The sequence below is a fragment of the Camelus bactrianus genome, chromosome 6 (assembly GCF_048773025.1).
Source record: "Camelus bactrianus isolate YW-2024 breed Bactrian camel chromosome 6, ASM4877302v1, whole genome shotgun sequence".
NCBI classification, from domain to species: Eukaryota; Metazoa; Chordata; class Mammalia; order Artiodactyla; family Camelidae; genus Camelus; species Camelus bactrianus.
This window is the reverse complement of record NC_133544.1, coordinates 29,546,531-29,561,502: the sequence shown is the minus strand read 5'-3', so window position 1 is coordinate 29,561,502 and position 14,972 is coordinate 29,546,531. Positions and strand designations below refer to the sequence as shown.

Sequence of the window (14,972 nt, the reverse complement as noted above, 5' to 3'; positions counted from 1 at the left end):
CCTTTTCTGTACAAGTGTTGCCACTGAGACCTTGGCAAAGGGAATAAAAACATAGCGACTTACATGCCACACAGTGGGAAGCTCAGCAGGCATTAGAACATTAAAGGGCAGCTCTTGTGCTTCCAGGAGCTCCTCAGCCTCCATGCACTGCAAGCTTTCCAACAGAGATGCTCCCCTAATGCACTAGTCCAGTGGCTTGAAAAGTCATTAGGAAAACTTCACACATACAAAAAGGCATAAAGAGCCACCTTGACCCACACCCAGCTTAAGAAAGGAAATCTTACTGATCCAGTTAAAGCCTCCAGTGCCCTCCCTGAACCCACCTTCCTCCCCACCTCCCCGGCAGTAACCGTTCAGCCATTCCGGGCATTTCGTTATACCCTGTACATTCCAGTGATGTGCGCAGCCCTCTTTGGGGTAATCACTTAACCTTTCGGAGCCTCACTGTTTTCATCTCCATAAAGGGGCTATTGAGAGGATTAAAGAAAATGATTTATGATAAATATTTGGCTGTTAAAAGTCAGCATAAAGAATTGGGTTAAATGCAAGGCCCTTCCTAGCCTGGCCCTGGACTTGCCTGGACAGCCTCCCCTCCTCTCTACAGCCCTCCCCAGCCTTCCACATGCCATGTTCCCCAGACAGGCCACTTGCTTTCATGGCCAGCGTGGTTGGTGAGCTTATCTGCCTGAAATGCTCATCCCCTGTTTCAATCTTCCTTCACTTGAGGCTTAGATGTCAGCAACTCTGGGAGGCCTTTGCCATCACCCCAGGCAATGATTCATGGTGCTCCCACGGCACTCTGCCTCAGTCTGAGCACTTGCAGTGTGCCCGCCCCACTCTCTCACTGAGCTGGACTAGCCCACTGCCTGCTGGCCCAGGGCAGGCCCATGCTGAGTGTGTGAGTGCATGAGTGAATGAGTGACAGTTCAGGCATCAGACTTAGGACTTTCTGTCCTGTTTAACACAAAGTCCCCATGCCCCCAGTACTTCTTATAGGCAATTTTCTCCTCTAAGTCACAAATCTTCTCTGTTCTGGAAGCACAGAACTAAAAGATCTCTTCGTATTTCTCAAAGATGGAGCTAATATAATTGGAAACATGGACTTTCTACCTTCATAATTTCAACAGTTTCAAAAAGAACCCTGGACCGGTTTTATGGAGGCCTTAAACATATTTTTAGCATGTTTTAAGTGTCTTGCCACTTGTGTTCTGTTTCTTCTTACAAGCCTGTAGAAATTCTTAAAGACAGAGAAATGTATAAACCCATTCATCTTGCTTAGAAAATCCACTCTACCGTCACAAACCCAAACTCTGGAAAATGACAACCTGGCTATTAGTGTGTTCTCACCCACACCCATTGTTTTCTGCTGAAATGTTTGGTTGCCACTGGGTAGACTCAGCTTTAGTCATGGAGTTTTAGAGGCTGTGTCTCAGAAGTGGGATCAAGAGCAAGCCTGACAGTAATCTGCACCATAAGCCGATTCGGCGCCCTGGCAAAGAAAATGGGCACACAGTTCTGCCCAGGAGGGAAATATGCCTGGAACACAAAGGTCAGTTTAGGGGGGGTTAACTTTTCTTTCATTTTTATTTTTTATCAAGGTGAAATTTACAAAGCATAACCATTTTTAAGTGAACAATTAAGTACATTCACAGTGTTGTGTGCAACTACCACCTCTATCTGGTTCCCAAACATTTTCATCGCCCTGAAAGGAAACCCCCTACCCATGAGGCAGTGCTCCCCAAGCACCCTTCCTCTCACCTCTTAGAAACCACCAACCTGTGTTCTGTCTCTCTGGATTTACCTATTTCCAATATTTCATATGTATAGAATCTTACAGGGTGTGAACTTTTGGGTCTGGCTCCTTTCACTAGCATGTTTTTGAGATTCATCCACATTATAGTGGGTATCGGTATTTCCTTCCTTTTTATGGCTGAGTAGTACCCCATTGTATGGACATACCACCTTTTGTTTAACCATTCATCCACTGATGGACATTTGGGCTGTTTCCACCTTTTGGCTATTGTGAATAGTGCTGCTATGAATGTCTGTGTACATGTATTTATTTGAATACCTGTTTTCAACTCTTTGGGGTTTACACCTAGGAGTAGAATTGCTGGATCATGTAGTGATTCTGTATTTAACTTTTTCAGGAACTGTCACACTGTTTTCCATAGTGGCTGAACCCTTTTACATTCCCACCTGTAATGTGCATGCACAGGTCAGATGTTATCCTTCTGAGGGTCACATTCTAAGGTGGCACAAGGCCCTTCTAGGTCTAAAGGGCCATTTTCCATGTACATGAAATTGGAAGTCTATATGTAAAGATACAAATTTTGCACAAACACGACGATAGGGAGAGGGGAGAAAGTGGAGTCCTCTGTAGAGCTGAAGTTGAAGGATGGTTTAACCATCTCCTTGCCCGATTCTCCTTAGCTAAGTAAGCAACCACACTGAAGAATTTCATTGTCTATCATGTCTTCTTTCCAGTTTGTCTTCACTCCTACTTTATTCTCAAAACTGTAGGGTTGCAGTGAGTGACTTTTCCATCCTTGGCCAGATTCCAGTAAACATGTGGGGCTCTGTTAGCACATGATCCGGCATTTAGAGGCCCCCATTTGTGAATGCTGAATGCTGAAAGCAACACATGCCACTCATCAACATCTGCAAGCCAGAAATAGGAGGGACACCTTTAAAGAGAAAGCTGCAAAAGCAAAGTTATTAATAGTAGCTGTTGAGGAGAAAGGCAAGGCCATCAGAGCCCTGCTGAGTTGGACTCTTCAGAGGGAAAGGGCACAGGACTGATTTCTTTCTTGAAACTGCCTACAAGGAGCCAAGGCCTAGGTTAAATCTACATATCAGTATTTTTGATTGGAAGAAAAAAATACTCTTGTATTATAATCTTCCTTTCCTTCCTTCAGTCTGGCAGCTGAAGTCTCAGCAGTCCAGGGAGAAGGCCTTCCTGAGAGGGGCCGGGAAGCCCCTGGGACAATGCTCTTTCCGTTAGACACAGATTTTTATGGTTGAACGAGGGTCTGAAAGAAGACACGGAACAGAGGGTTGGGGAGCAAGGCCAGAGGAGGCCTCTGAGAAAGGGGGTGGGTCTCCCGGGTGTTCTCAGTGAGTGTGGGGCCTCAGGAGGCTGGCAAGGAGAGAATGGGAAGGGTCTGAGCACTGGGAGAATGAGTGCTTCCTGTGGGGCTTGGCAGGAAGGAGACTCACCATTTGGAAGTAGGTCTTCACAGCTCATCCATAAGCCTCAGAGGCACAAATCACTTGGAAAGCACAATGTATCTGGCTTAGAACAGGAGGCGCAGCTCTGAACTGAGCCCTGTCCCTGGACACAGGGACATGGCAGTTTTTCACAGGGCAGGAGGAACTTGTCCACACTACCGGCCGGTAAATAGAGAATGAGCAGCCAGATTATCTTTTGAGATGGACCACACTCCCTTTGGGGAGCCATGTGGAGAACCAGTGATGTCAGCCTGGAGGGGAGTGAGCCTCCTCCCCAACCCCGGGTAAGAGCTCTTGTCTTAATCCAATGGAACATTTTGCAGGGTTAATGGGTGTGGTGGGCTAAATGGTACCCCCCCCAATATGTCACACCCTAATCTCTGGAACCTGTGACGGTGAACTTTAGAAAAAAGGTCTTTGCAGATATAATTAAGTGAAGGATCTTGAGATGAGATCATCCTGGATTACCCAGGTGGGCTCTAAATCCAATAACAAGTATCCTTTTAAGAGGGGAGAGACACGAAGAAGAGCAGGCCACATGACCATGGAGGCAGCGGCTGGAGCGATGCTGTCACAAGCCAAGAAACTTCTGGAGCCACCGGAAGCTGGCAGAGGCCAGGACATATCATCCCCTAGAGCCTTCAGGGGGCCCACAGCCCTGCTGACACCTTGATTTTGGATGTCTGGCCTCCACAACTGTGAAAGAATGAATTTCTGTTGTTTAAGCCACCAGGCTTGTGATACGATGTGGCAGCAGCCCTGGGAAGCTAACACAGAGGTGCACAGAGAGAGGAAGGGACTGGAGTGCGGGAGAATCTGGAGGTCTAGAAAACCAAGTTCAGGCTAGATTTGCTGCTGGCGTCTCGGGTGAACTTTGTGAACTTCGTGCAGCAGGTCTGTTTCCGCCTGTGTTCCTCATGTGCTTGCTCCTCAGGACTGAGAGTGGGGCTCCTGGCTCACTCAGAATCCGAGGAGGTCGGATCAGACATGGTGGTAACAGTAATGATCACACTCTTTCTAGAACGTTTAACATATGCTAGATGCGTTTACCTACATTCTGTCATTTGATCCTCAGAATAATCTTACAAGGTTAGTATTTGCATCCCCACCTTACGGATGAGGAAACTGAGTTTCTGAGAGGGCCTGTAGCCTGTTCAGCGTCAATCAGCGAATGAGCCCAGGTCTCCCTATGCTGGATCCACTGCATTACAAAAGGCTTAAGCCCCACAAAGACAGTAGGTCCAGAGTCCCACGGTGTCCCACAGGGCCCAGCTGGATGATGAAACAGGATTTGTTTATTTTCTGAATATTAGCAACGCTGGCATTACAGTTGGTGTGGATTGACTGAGATTAAGGTTGCTGAGAGAACCTGGTTAGACCCTGCGAACAACAAAATATCCACATTTGGGGAAAATCTAGTCACACCTGAGACCGATCAAGGTCCTCTCAGCCCCACGGCCCCCTGAAGCTTTCTCCTCTCTCACCATGTTGGAGGAAGAGAGAAAACCCCCACCGAAGTAGCCCCTGCCGAATAAAAGCTGAACAGTCCGCAAAGAAGACACATCCGAGTAGCTCCCCTCCGCAGCCAGGACCAAGAAGGGAGGAAACTGGCTGAGAGAAGGGCTCTGGAAAGGCCTGTCCTGAGCAGCCTGGCACATCTGGGGCCCCCTCTTGTCCAGCTGGACTCAGGCTCTGAGTCCCTGTGCCTTTCACTGGGTCCCCATCAGAGTTTTAGGAGATCTGGGCTGACCCCCACTGGCCGGGGCTTTGGCTGGGCCGTGGCTAACATGGCAGCTGCTACCCCATCCTTCCAGTGTTCCGTGTTGGAGGCAGACCTGGAGCAGGGAGACGACCCAAGGACCTGCCAGATTTCCTCCCATGCAGACCTCTGTGCGAGATAAAGTCAGGCAAGGCTGTGCCCCGGGACAGCAACATAATAAATTCCCTCTGGCCTCCTCCCGGGCTCATTGTTCTATGGCAGGAGTTGTTTTGAGTACGATCAAAAGGAAGGAAGAGCACTGTGCTATCAGGCTGGGGAAGAAGGATGCTCTCCTGACCGCTCCTGTTGCCCTTGGCCACCCTCACGTTAAATATGAGGAAACTGAAGGACCATGTGCAGCCTAACCCCGTCCGCCTGGCGAAGCACGTGGCCCTCTGGGGATGCAGCACCCCCATCCCCAACCTGCTGGCAGGCGCCGTGGTGGTCCAGCCCAGGTCCCTTCACCCAGGCCAGGGCGCTGGGTGGTCCGAGCGCGGGGCAGCAGCAGTGCGGGGTGGGAGCCTGAAGCGGGCCCTGGAGTGGCTGCATGAGCTGTTGTGTACCCCATGGTCTGAGAACTGAGGCTGTGAAGCCACAACCCTTGGAAATAATAGGCCAGAAAAGGAACTTCCCGAGTTTGGCTGGCCTAGTGCCTGCGGCTCAAGACAGTGAATAGCTCAAGTTCTTGGGAAATGTAGTTGACTTCAGGGTTTGCAGCCTTTCGTTGCTCTGCCCAGGTTCATGGGGCGGTGTGTGCCGTGGGGCCCCATGGCTGGATTCCTGCAGGGAACTGAAGCAGAAAGCATCGCCTTCCTTCAGCCCCGGACTGCTGAGGCAGGAAGGGCGGAGCTGAGGGTTCCTCCTGACAGACTCGCAGGCTCAGGGAGTCCTTTGCCTCCCAGACGTCTGCCCTGCCCGATGCCCTGAGTCTGATTCACCAGGTGCCTGGCTGCAGCGGCTTGGTCACCTTTGTCTGGGCTGGAGGCCGTTTCTGAGCCATCAAAGGAGCCTCAGTGGTAGAGGATGTCAATGTGCTTCCTCAACCAGAAAGGTGGTTTGAGTTCGGCCAAAGCGGCCCAAGCAAACAGGCAAAAGCCTATCAATGGAAAGATGGGGGCTGCTGGGAGATCACACGACAACAAAATGAGAACCATTATCAGTCTCGTCCCAGCCCGAAGGAGGGAGAGCCTTTGAAGCCACAGACAGGCTGAACAGAACTTTCCACCTGAGAGACGCTGGAGATGGGAGGTCAGGCTGCCTTCAGCCCCCACGAAACCTGATCAAAGCCCGAGGCAGAAGGGAGGGGCCCACAGCTGCAGCCCCGCTCCCCCCACGGGGCCACCCAGGGCTTTCCGTAGACAAGCGGGCTGCCTTTGCAGGGGCCTGTGGGAAAACCCAGCGCAGATGCACAGTGCAGCCGAGGCCCCAAGCACTGCTGGGAGAGGGGAAAGTCAACCCCTCAGTGGTCCTGAAAAGAAGAGGAAGGGAATCAAAGCACACAGAAAATGCAAAGACCACCCACCTGATGAGCGCCTACCTTACGGAAACAAATAACTGCTGGCTTCCCAGGCCCACTTCTAAAAGGATAAACAGGCTGAACACGCCACCTCAGAGCTCCATGCACCAGGGGATTTGTGGGAATCCCAGCCCCTTCTAAGCATCAGAAGCTTAATTTAAAGTGTGTTGGCCTCTGCAGTGCCTATTCGAGGGTTTCTTTGCATCCGCTCTCCTTCCTGGCAACCTGAGAAACAGCAAGGAGCTTCATTCAGGGAGGGACAGGGCCCCAAGTGGACACCTTTAGCGTGCTTCTCTCAGGCTGGATGGCGGTGTCTGCCCGGGAACATTCTAGAGGCATGTTCTATGCTGGATGCTGGAACTGAGGGCACCTGTGCTGGTCCTGCCTGGACTGTCTGTCTGGGACAGTCTCAGCCCACCCTGCCTGGCCTCACGCCTCTTCCTTGCTGCCTGAAGCTCGCCTTCATGGAGCCCACAGGTTGGTCTTTTCTGAAGTGGGTGCAACAGAGCAAAGCCATTTCCACTGTGTTCTCCTTCTCAAAACACTGAAAAGCTTCTTTTCTTCTTCTTGGGAATAGTTTAGGAAAGAAGGTTGGGGGGGGTACTAGTGTGGCGGCCTTGGAGGTACCTGGGGGAAGGAGGGAGTAACTGGAGGAAGCAGGTTGCCCTGGAGCGCTGGGGGAAACTGAGATGAGAAAGTTCCAGGGCCTTTGGTTGAACCAGCTGGCATTCTTTCCAAAATGGATAAACAAGGACTAGACAGAGGGCCTCAGGGAGGAGAAACAGAATAAAGGAAGCGGTATCTTCTCCCCTCTCTTCTCCAGAGGCCGGATCCTAAAGGAGGGAGACAGCTGGGAACCCCCACCCACTCGTCGCTATGAGATCTACACCTTTTTACTACTTTGCCCATGAGATGGATGTGACTACCTCCATTTTACAGGTAGCAGAACAGAGATTCCAAGAGGTGACCAAGGCTCTCCTAGGACATACCTGGCGCTGTCAAGATGGAACTCAACCTTGGTGGCCTGGCTCCAAAGTTCATAACCTTCCCCGCTGTTTCCAGTCCTGCCCTGCCTCTCAGGGCTAGGCTTCTGTTCGTAGACTTTCTGTAAATATTTGTTAAGTTGAACTGAACTGAGTAGCTGAACTTCTTTCACCCTGACCAAGAGGAATCCTTTAAGGGTCCAGGTTATGGGAAGACATTCTCCGAGGCACCAAATAAAATCCTGCTCTGAGGTGCAAGGAAGCCTTTATTGAAATTAATACCCAATAAAGTCTACGTGGACCCCCAAAAAGAAAAACAGAAGGGAACTGGATCAACAAAAAGCTAAGTAGGTAGATAGTAAAATTTCACAGTGTTGTCTTTCTTCCAGGAAGCACAATGTGTTCACAAGCTCTAATGACACCTTCATCCCCATGGCCCTGTCTGAAGGTGATAGACATGTGTACCCCACATTTTAGGCATGGACGGATTGGAGTCCCAAAAGCTTCAGCAGTTCTCACCAAGGCAAACAGAGCACAGAGCCCAACTGGAAGCACAGCCTTCTTCCCCAGACCTGTGTGGGGTGCTACCTCTAGCCGTGTTTCCTGACTCAGCAATTAAACGTTCTTTGATTTAGACTTGCATTCATTTGTGTACATCATTGGGGGCTCACCGTCACGAGGGCACAGAGGCCTGGGCTGGGCCGCTCACTTCAGATGGTGCTGCACCAGACAGTAATCACCTCTGACGAAGGTGGGACAGCGGTGTCAGACTGGCCCTCATCCAGGAGGACCTGGATGGAAACTGCTGGTGGACATAGGGGACGCTGAGGCTCAGACAGCTGGAGACGGGGAAGGGGACTCAATTGCAGAAGAGTAATCCTTTTTTTGCTGGTTCATGTCCAATCATGTCATTTCTTGGCTTTAATAATAATATAATAATAACTGCACATGCCTTTTTAATAGTTCTCCACTGCCAGATAGCATAGGCACAAATTCCTTCACTAGACCCCAGAGCCCTGTCACAGTGTGACTCCCTCCAGGACTCTAGTCTTATTTCTTTCTCCTCTCCTAATTTCTGTGCAGTGATTCCCAATTTGTGGGCTGCGGACCATGGAATTTCAGCAAGGGGTCCCTAGCCAAATATGGGCTGCAAAGACATGGAAACAACCTAAATGTCCATCAACAGATGACTGGATAAAGAAGGTGTGGTATATTTATACAATGGAATACTACTCAGCCATAAAAAATAATAAAATAATGCCTTTTGAAGCAACATGGATGGACCTGGAGATCGTCATTCTAAGTGAAATAAGCCAGAAAGAGAAAGAAAAATATCATATGATGTCACTTATATATAGAACCTAAAAAAAAGACAAATGAACTTACTTATGAAACAGAAACACTCAGACATAGAAAACAAACTTATGGTTACTGCTTTTATCACTTTTGCATACTGTGCTTTCCAGTAAGATGTTATTTGAAGAAAGGACTCTGCTGGGGAAGAGAGTGGGGTGGAATTTACAAACAAGGGCTGAGGACAAAGTACACGCACTTCTAGCCAGCCCCTCGCCACTGTTCAGTGGAGCACCGTGGGAAATCTGTCACAGCCCCGGTTGTGCAAACCATAAATAAAGTGAGATGTGTGACTGATGCAACAGCAGGCATCCCCTCCATTCAGGCCCAAACTACAAGCAGCCTGGGTTTGTTAGTTTTTTAGATGCATGAAGTCCATTGGGCTCTTGGAAATTAAAAACTGAACTTCTACGTTAGTGCGTCCTACTGTCAATGCAAAGAGAGCATCCCCTTTGTGTACATAGTGCAACATTTACTGGTGCTGGGGCAGGGGTGGGGAAGTCCAGCTCTTCGCCTGCCCCAAAGTTCCCAGAAGGGTACTGGTCACTTGGGGCCTGTTTTCATCTCCAAATTAGTCTGCTCATTTGGCTGATGCCTTCTACCCAAGCCCTCGGGGACACAGTTTACCCTTAAGCAGCCTGGATCTAGAATAATGGGAGTAATAAGAGGTGGCAAAACAGGACCCTGAGATGGGATTTGGGGAAATTCTTCAGCTGAGCCTCCACCCTCCCAGCCTGGTTCCAGACAGGGCAGCAAATAAAGAAATCTCCCCTAAACAATCCAGAACACTGTTTATGAACATGTGAAACTCAGAGAGGAGGTCGGAAGAGATGACTTTTTGTCCCTGCTTTTTGCTCTACAGCCACATGTACTTTGAAAAAGCCACCTTCGCAGCATTCAGGCTCAGGGTAAATGCTATGGAATGGATGGCAAACCTCTCTGTTACATGAACGTCCCATTAGAGGCAAATGAGAAACAAAGGCAAGTGGCCCCAGGCCTGTCAAGTCTATGACTGAGCCAGTTGGAATGTGGTGTATGTGTGTGTGTGTGTGTGTGTGTGTGTGTGTGTGTGTGTGTGTATACACATGGGAATATAAACATACTTGGCGCTGAGTTCCTATGTGCTGGGGGTATGCTGAGTGGGCAAAAAGTTCCGTGTGTGTTTGGGAGGGTGACGGCGAATGCCCACACGCCTAGATGCTCAAATTTCTAGCTGGGGGGTGGGGGGAACCAAGGGGAAGTTTTGAGAATGGGAGTGTTTCTGTGTCTGAGCACCTAGCTCTGTTCACGTGTGCTGGGGGAAACTGGGGGGAAATTTTGCATTGGGGTGTGTGTGCATTCAAGTGTGCCAAGGAGAAGCTGAGAGAAAGTTCTGAGAGTCTCTGAAAATTCTCAGTTAGAAAAAAAAATCTGGCAGCTCCCCATACCACAGGTTGGTACACATTCAATGCTTGTGGAGCTCATTTCCTGTGTTAGTTACCAGCCCTTGTTTATACAGGACACAAAATATGATGTAGAGAGAAGGCTCCAGGTGTCAGAGGTGAGTCGAGGGACAGTGTATTTCGCGAGGGCGGAAGGAGGACTGCGGAGGGGTGGGGTCGCTGCCCGGTGCCGTTTGAAGGAGCAGTGAAATCCATTTTCAGGTTTAATCCACAGTTCCCACCCTTATATGCTTGAAAGGGAGAGAAGACAGAGCTCTAGTCTTAAAATTCATTCTGTCCTCCTTTGTTGCTCTGAAGCCGTTTTAGCGCCCAGTCGGCTTAGCCAATAGCAGCTGGACGTTCTTGTGTGTTTATGTGTTTTTAAGCTTGTCTGGCTGGCTTCACTCTGAGCTTTAGTCTGTGAGCCCAGCCCCAGAAAGTGTTTATGAGCTTTTTCACTATGTTTGATTCTGACTCTCCTTTGTTTGGTGGCACAGAGGGGAGGGCTTGACTTAAGCACTCTGCATGTTCTCTGCATGGTGGCCCCAGATCACACAGGGTCCTCGGGCTGGTGTCCACAGCCAAGGTGGGGAGTTTGACCAACACCCTGTGGTGTGCACATGGGCAGGCACTTCTGAATGCCTCAATGTGGGGAGAAACCGCACTCTACAAACTCCTTGGCGTGTGACCTTCGCAGAGTCTGTCTTGCCAGTGTGTTCATCCATGTGGCACCCAGCCTATAATAAACTCTCAGTGGCTGCTAATTAACCGTGGTGTGTTCCATTCCATTTATGGGCCAGGAGGCCATTACCACACTGACGGAGCCAACGTTGCTGTTCAGCCCAGCTCAGGACCTTACTGGATCAGGTGTTCTTGAACACCTGCAGGGGGTCCTGATGCACCTGTGTGAGAGTCAGGAGCCTCTGTCCTTCCTCTAGTCTGGACTCAGGGAAACAGAAGCAAAAATCTCCTGGCTATTGGAGCAGACGGCCCCACCCTATCAGGAAACCAAGTCTAGGCAAAACAGAGCTTTGAGGATTACACCCACCGTGCTAGGTGCTGGTGGAAGCAAAGAGCACTAACCAGGGAGTATGCTAGGAGGCTCCCTGGGAGACAGAAGCCAGAGGAGCCATACCTTGTCCTCTTTCAGGCCAAGGTCTAAGCCCTGCTTAAGGCTGTTTCTGAGCACAGAGTCCCTATGGTAGCGGGACCCAAAGATGCTGAAGGGGGCATTTCCCAGGCTTTGCCCTGGTCCAGCGCAGAACGTCAGTTGTTTGTAATAGTAGGAGTTTGCTTTATACTTCATCCCTGCTCAGTTGGAGTCCCTCTGTCACCCTCAGGCAATTCACAATCTCTAGTCACTGGGAGACCTCTGAATATTAGCAGGACTCAAGATTGGGACCCATGACTCCACTGAACTGCTTTGAGGCACTGCCTAAAGTTCAGGGAGAAGCTTGTCAAGACAAAGAGACCTGGGGCAGTGGTGGAGATGGAGACAGTGAGGTACAGACCATCACCCTTTATAGGAACTCTCTCAGCTCCTGTTTGCTGGGGGTCTGTACGTAGTAGAGTTAACATTCTGTTCAAGCTAACGTGGCACTCGGTTGAGCTGTGATTCTGTTCAAGGCTGAACATAACCACCTCCCAGAGTGTTCCAGGCCACTGCTGTTGCAGCCTGGGGAGATGTCCTTCCCTGGCTGGAAGGATCTCTACCTGGATCCCGGGCCTGGCCCTGGAGGAAATAGTTTCCCAGGCAGCAGCTTTCTTAGTGTCATCCATTTCCCACCAAGACGAGTCCCCTGGGAGATGCTGATTTCTCAGGCTTCCCTGCCTGTCCCCACAATGATCCCAGCAATGGGTTTACCCTCACAGCCTCGGAAGGGGGCCTGATTGCATTTCCAGCCTTTTTAAAATTCTAAATAAATATTATTTAAAAAAAATTTACATATATGTACTGTTTGTTGTTTCTAAGAACAGCTTAGAGCTTTAGCTGTTTAAACTTACATAGTTATCAAAGGAATAAAGCCAACCACAAAATAAGAATCAACAGAATGCAGTAATCCAATCATAAAGGACAGTCACATGTGCTTACACATACTCAAGGAATCCAGCCAGTAGCATTTGCATCAGAGGCTCTTCATTCAGGTTTCCTTACAAAGGGGTTTGCTTTCAGGGAAGGGTGGGTTACTCTCCTCTGTCCTCCCCAAGCCCCACGCTCCCATGTACCCCTTATCACTGTGGCTGTCATGGAAACAAAAGCCTCCCCTTCCTGGTGTCTCCCCCTGATAGCCTGCAAATCCCTGAAGGCCAAGGGCTGTCTTAGAGGCACACTGGAGAATGGGGGCAGCCTGGGGTCCTGACTGATTGAGGGTCACCTCCAGCCCGGGAGGCCTGAGTACCCACAGCACCCACTAGCCACGGGGCCTTGGATAAAGGTGCTTTTCAAGGGGGTGTGGTCTGGCCTATCTGATTCTCATCCCCATCCGTGGATACTCAGTGCTACATTTCTTTGCCTAAAAAATGGAGAGATATTACCCCAAGCCCTGTCACTGGATTACTTATAGACACATATGTGAAAAAGGCTTTGTAATGGCTTTTTCACGGCTGGTGCAATGCACGTAAGGGAGTGGTGTTATGTTAAAGCCTCTCAGCAACCTTCATTCCCGTCATCTGATGAATGAAGATCTTTCTATGATTCAGAGGCCCAGCTCTTTCTGACTGTGCTGCCTGTTTCCCATGTGACCTTCCTGAGTTGCCTTATCTCGGTGATTCCATCCCTCCATCTGTGAAATGGGAGTGTAGGGTTGTCAAGGCAAATATTTTGAACCCTTAACTGAGTGGCAAGATTGCTGGCACTGTTCTCTGTTGCCGTTGGTGAACTGAGCCTAAAGACACTTCCCTAAAGAGTGATGTTTGGAAGGAACCTAGCGTTTGGTATGATGTGGGACTGAGTGGATGTTAAATCTGTCCTTTCTTGTCACGTGAGTGGAATGGCTGCCCAGCAGTTCTCCAGCTGAGGGGACAGCAAACTCTTACTAGAAAGAGCACATAGTAAATATTTTCAGCTTTGCAGGACATAGCATTCCTGCCTACAACCACTAAAGCAGCCATAGAATATATGTGAACAAGTGGCTGTCTTCCAATAAAACTTTATTTACACAATCAGGCTGTGGACCTGATTTGGCCCATGGGCTGTGGTTTGCTGGCTCCTACTCTAGCTCATGAAATTAATTTGCTAAGGAGAGATAAATAGAGACCTCCTTGTTCATCCAGATCTTTGCTTTTTAACTGTTTTTCACAGGCCCAGGTTCTATGTTCCTGCCATGGGGGTCACAGCAGCAGGACCCTCACTACCTCTTCCCTCCCCTCCCCCAGCTTTGAGAGCTCACAGGCTCCTTCAAGCTCACCCGCTTAATGGAGAGCAGAGTTTCTGTCCTTCCAGGATCTGTTCCCCTCCCTACCCGGGGCCTTTCCTTTCCATCCCGTTTGTGGGACACACAATTTGTAATCTCCTTAAAACCCAAGAAGCGAGGGCTCTGATTCATGTAGATTAAAATCAGCTGCAACCTATTAATGGCCCAGAGCCCAAGACAGATTTTAGGAAACAAAAACACTGGACCAAATTAGACCGAACTGGCCTCTGTCTCCAGAGGAGGGAGGTGGAATAGGATGCTGGGGGGTGGGGGGGGGAGTGGCCATGTGGTTTTAATTAATTTGGATTCTCTTCCTGAAGCTAATTCACCCAACACAAAGCATGTGTACCATCGTGGAAGCGGGCAGCCTGGGAGCTGGGCTCTCCCTGGTGCAGCCCCAGGTCTTGTTGAGGGGACTGGGGCTGGCTGTGTGTCTGTAATTAACAGGTTTCAAAGTGGTTATTTTGGAAAAGAAAATTTCAGTGGCACGTTAAAATCCTTTCATCAGCCATCAGCCAGCGTCCTGAGGCCTTCAGCAAGGCCCTGGCCACTTACGGCTTCAGAGAGCTTTGAATTCCCAGGGTCTTGTTTGAGAATGTGAAGGCTTTTACCGTGGGTTTTATTAGGCTGATGGTTACCATGATTTTCATTATGTTGTTTGGTTACTGGGACCATAAAAATGTTTCTGTCTTCCTAGAGTACCTAAGAACATTAAAAAGAAAAGAAAAAGAAGAGCCCCTGCCTTTACAGAAGTTGCATAACATAAGCCGTGACTCCCTCGTGGGAAAGAGCTGGCTCTGCCTCTGGACGGGTGGGGGCGTGTAGGGGGATCACGAGGCTGGAAGAGGCAGGGCACCTGGCCAGCACCCCGCCCTGACCTCACATCTAAGGAAACTGAGGCCCCGAGAGATGCCTCCTGCTGGACTCCTGCTCTCAGACTCTCGGTCCAGTGTTCTTTTTCCTCCTGGTGCATCCTGGCTGTGAACAGAGTTGCAAAGGTAGAGAAGGAGTCTGAATTCTTTTGGACTGGTGCTTTGGGACACTGCGAAGAGGGGAAGGAAATTCACATGCAGCTTAAAATAAAGCGCTGCGATGGCAGGGAACGGAGTCCGGCTGGTGCCGGGCGTTCTGATGGTGCGTCTGGGAGGCAGCTCTCCTCGGACGCTGGAACGGCTCCACCGAGGCTCTGAGAGGAGGATAGGAGAGGCGCTGGAGCCTTCACTTGGCACCCACAGCCCTGAGCTGCGGAAAGGAGGGAAATAGGTACCAAATCTCACAAGCCACAGAGATGATTTC

General features: G+C 49.7%; 1 protein-coding gene across 12 annotated transcripts in view; it reads left to right on the top strand.

Moving 5' to 3' along the window:
• The window catches only part of RAD51B (RAD51 paralog B), a 696,422-nt gene that overhangs the window by 525,627 nt on the left and 155,823 nt on the right, over positions 1–14,972 (top strand). The window contains exons 12-13 of one of the 12 annotated variants that reach the window (XR_012507482.1): positions 8,573–8,692; positions 9,705–10,042. The exons of 9 other annotated variants lie outside the window; for them this stretch is intronic. Coding sequence is in view for 2 of the 3 variants with exons in the window: in XM_074365342.1 (XP_074221443.1) it covers positions 8,573–8,625 (53 nt within the window). In the remaining variant the exon portion in view is untranslated. Of the gene's footprint in view, positions 1–7,329; positions 8,132–8,572; positions 13,898–14,972 lie in introns of those variants that run through there. 2 more of the 12 variants (XM_074365342.1, XM_074365346.1) reach the window with 2 other exon arrangements.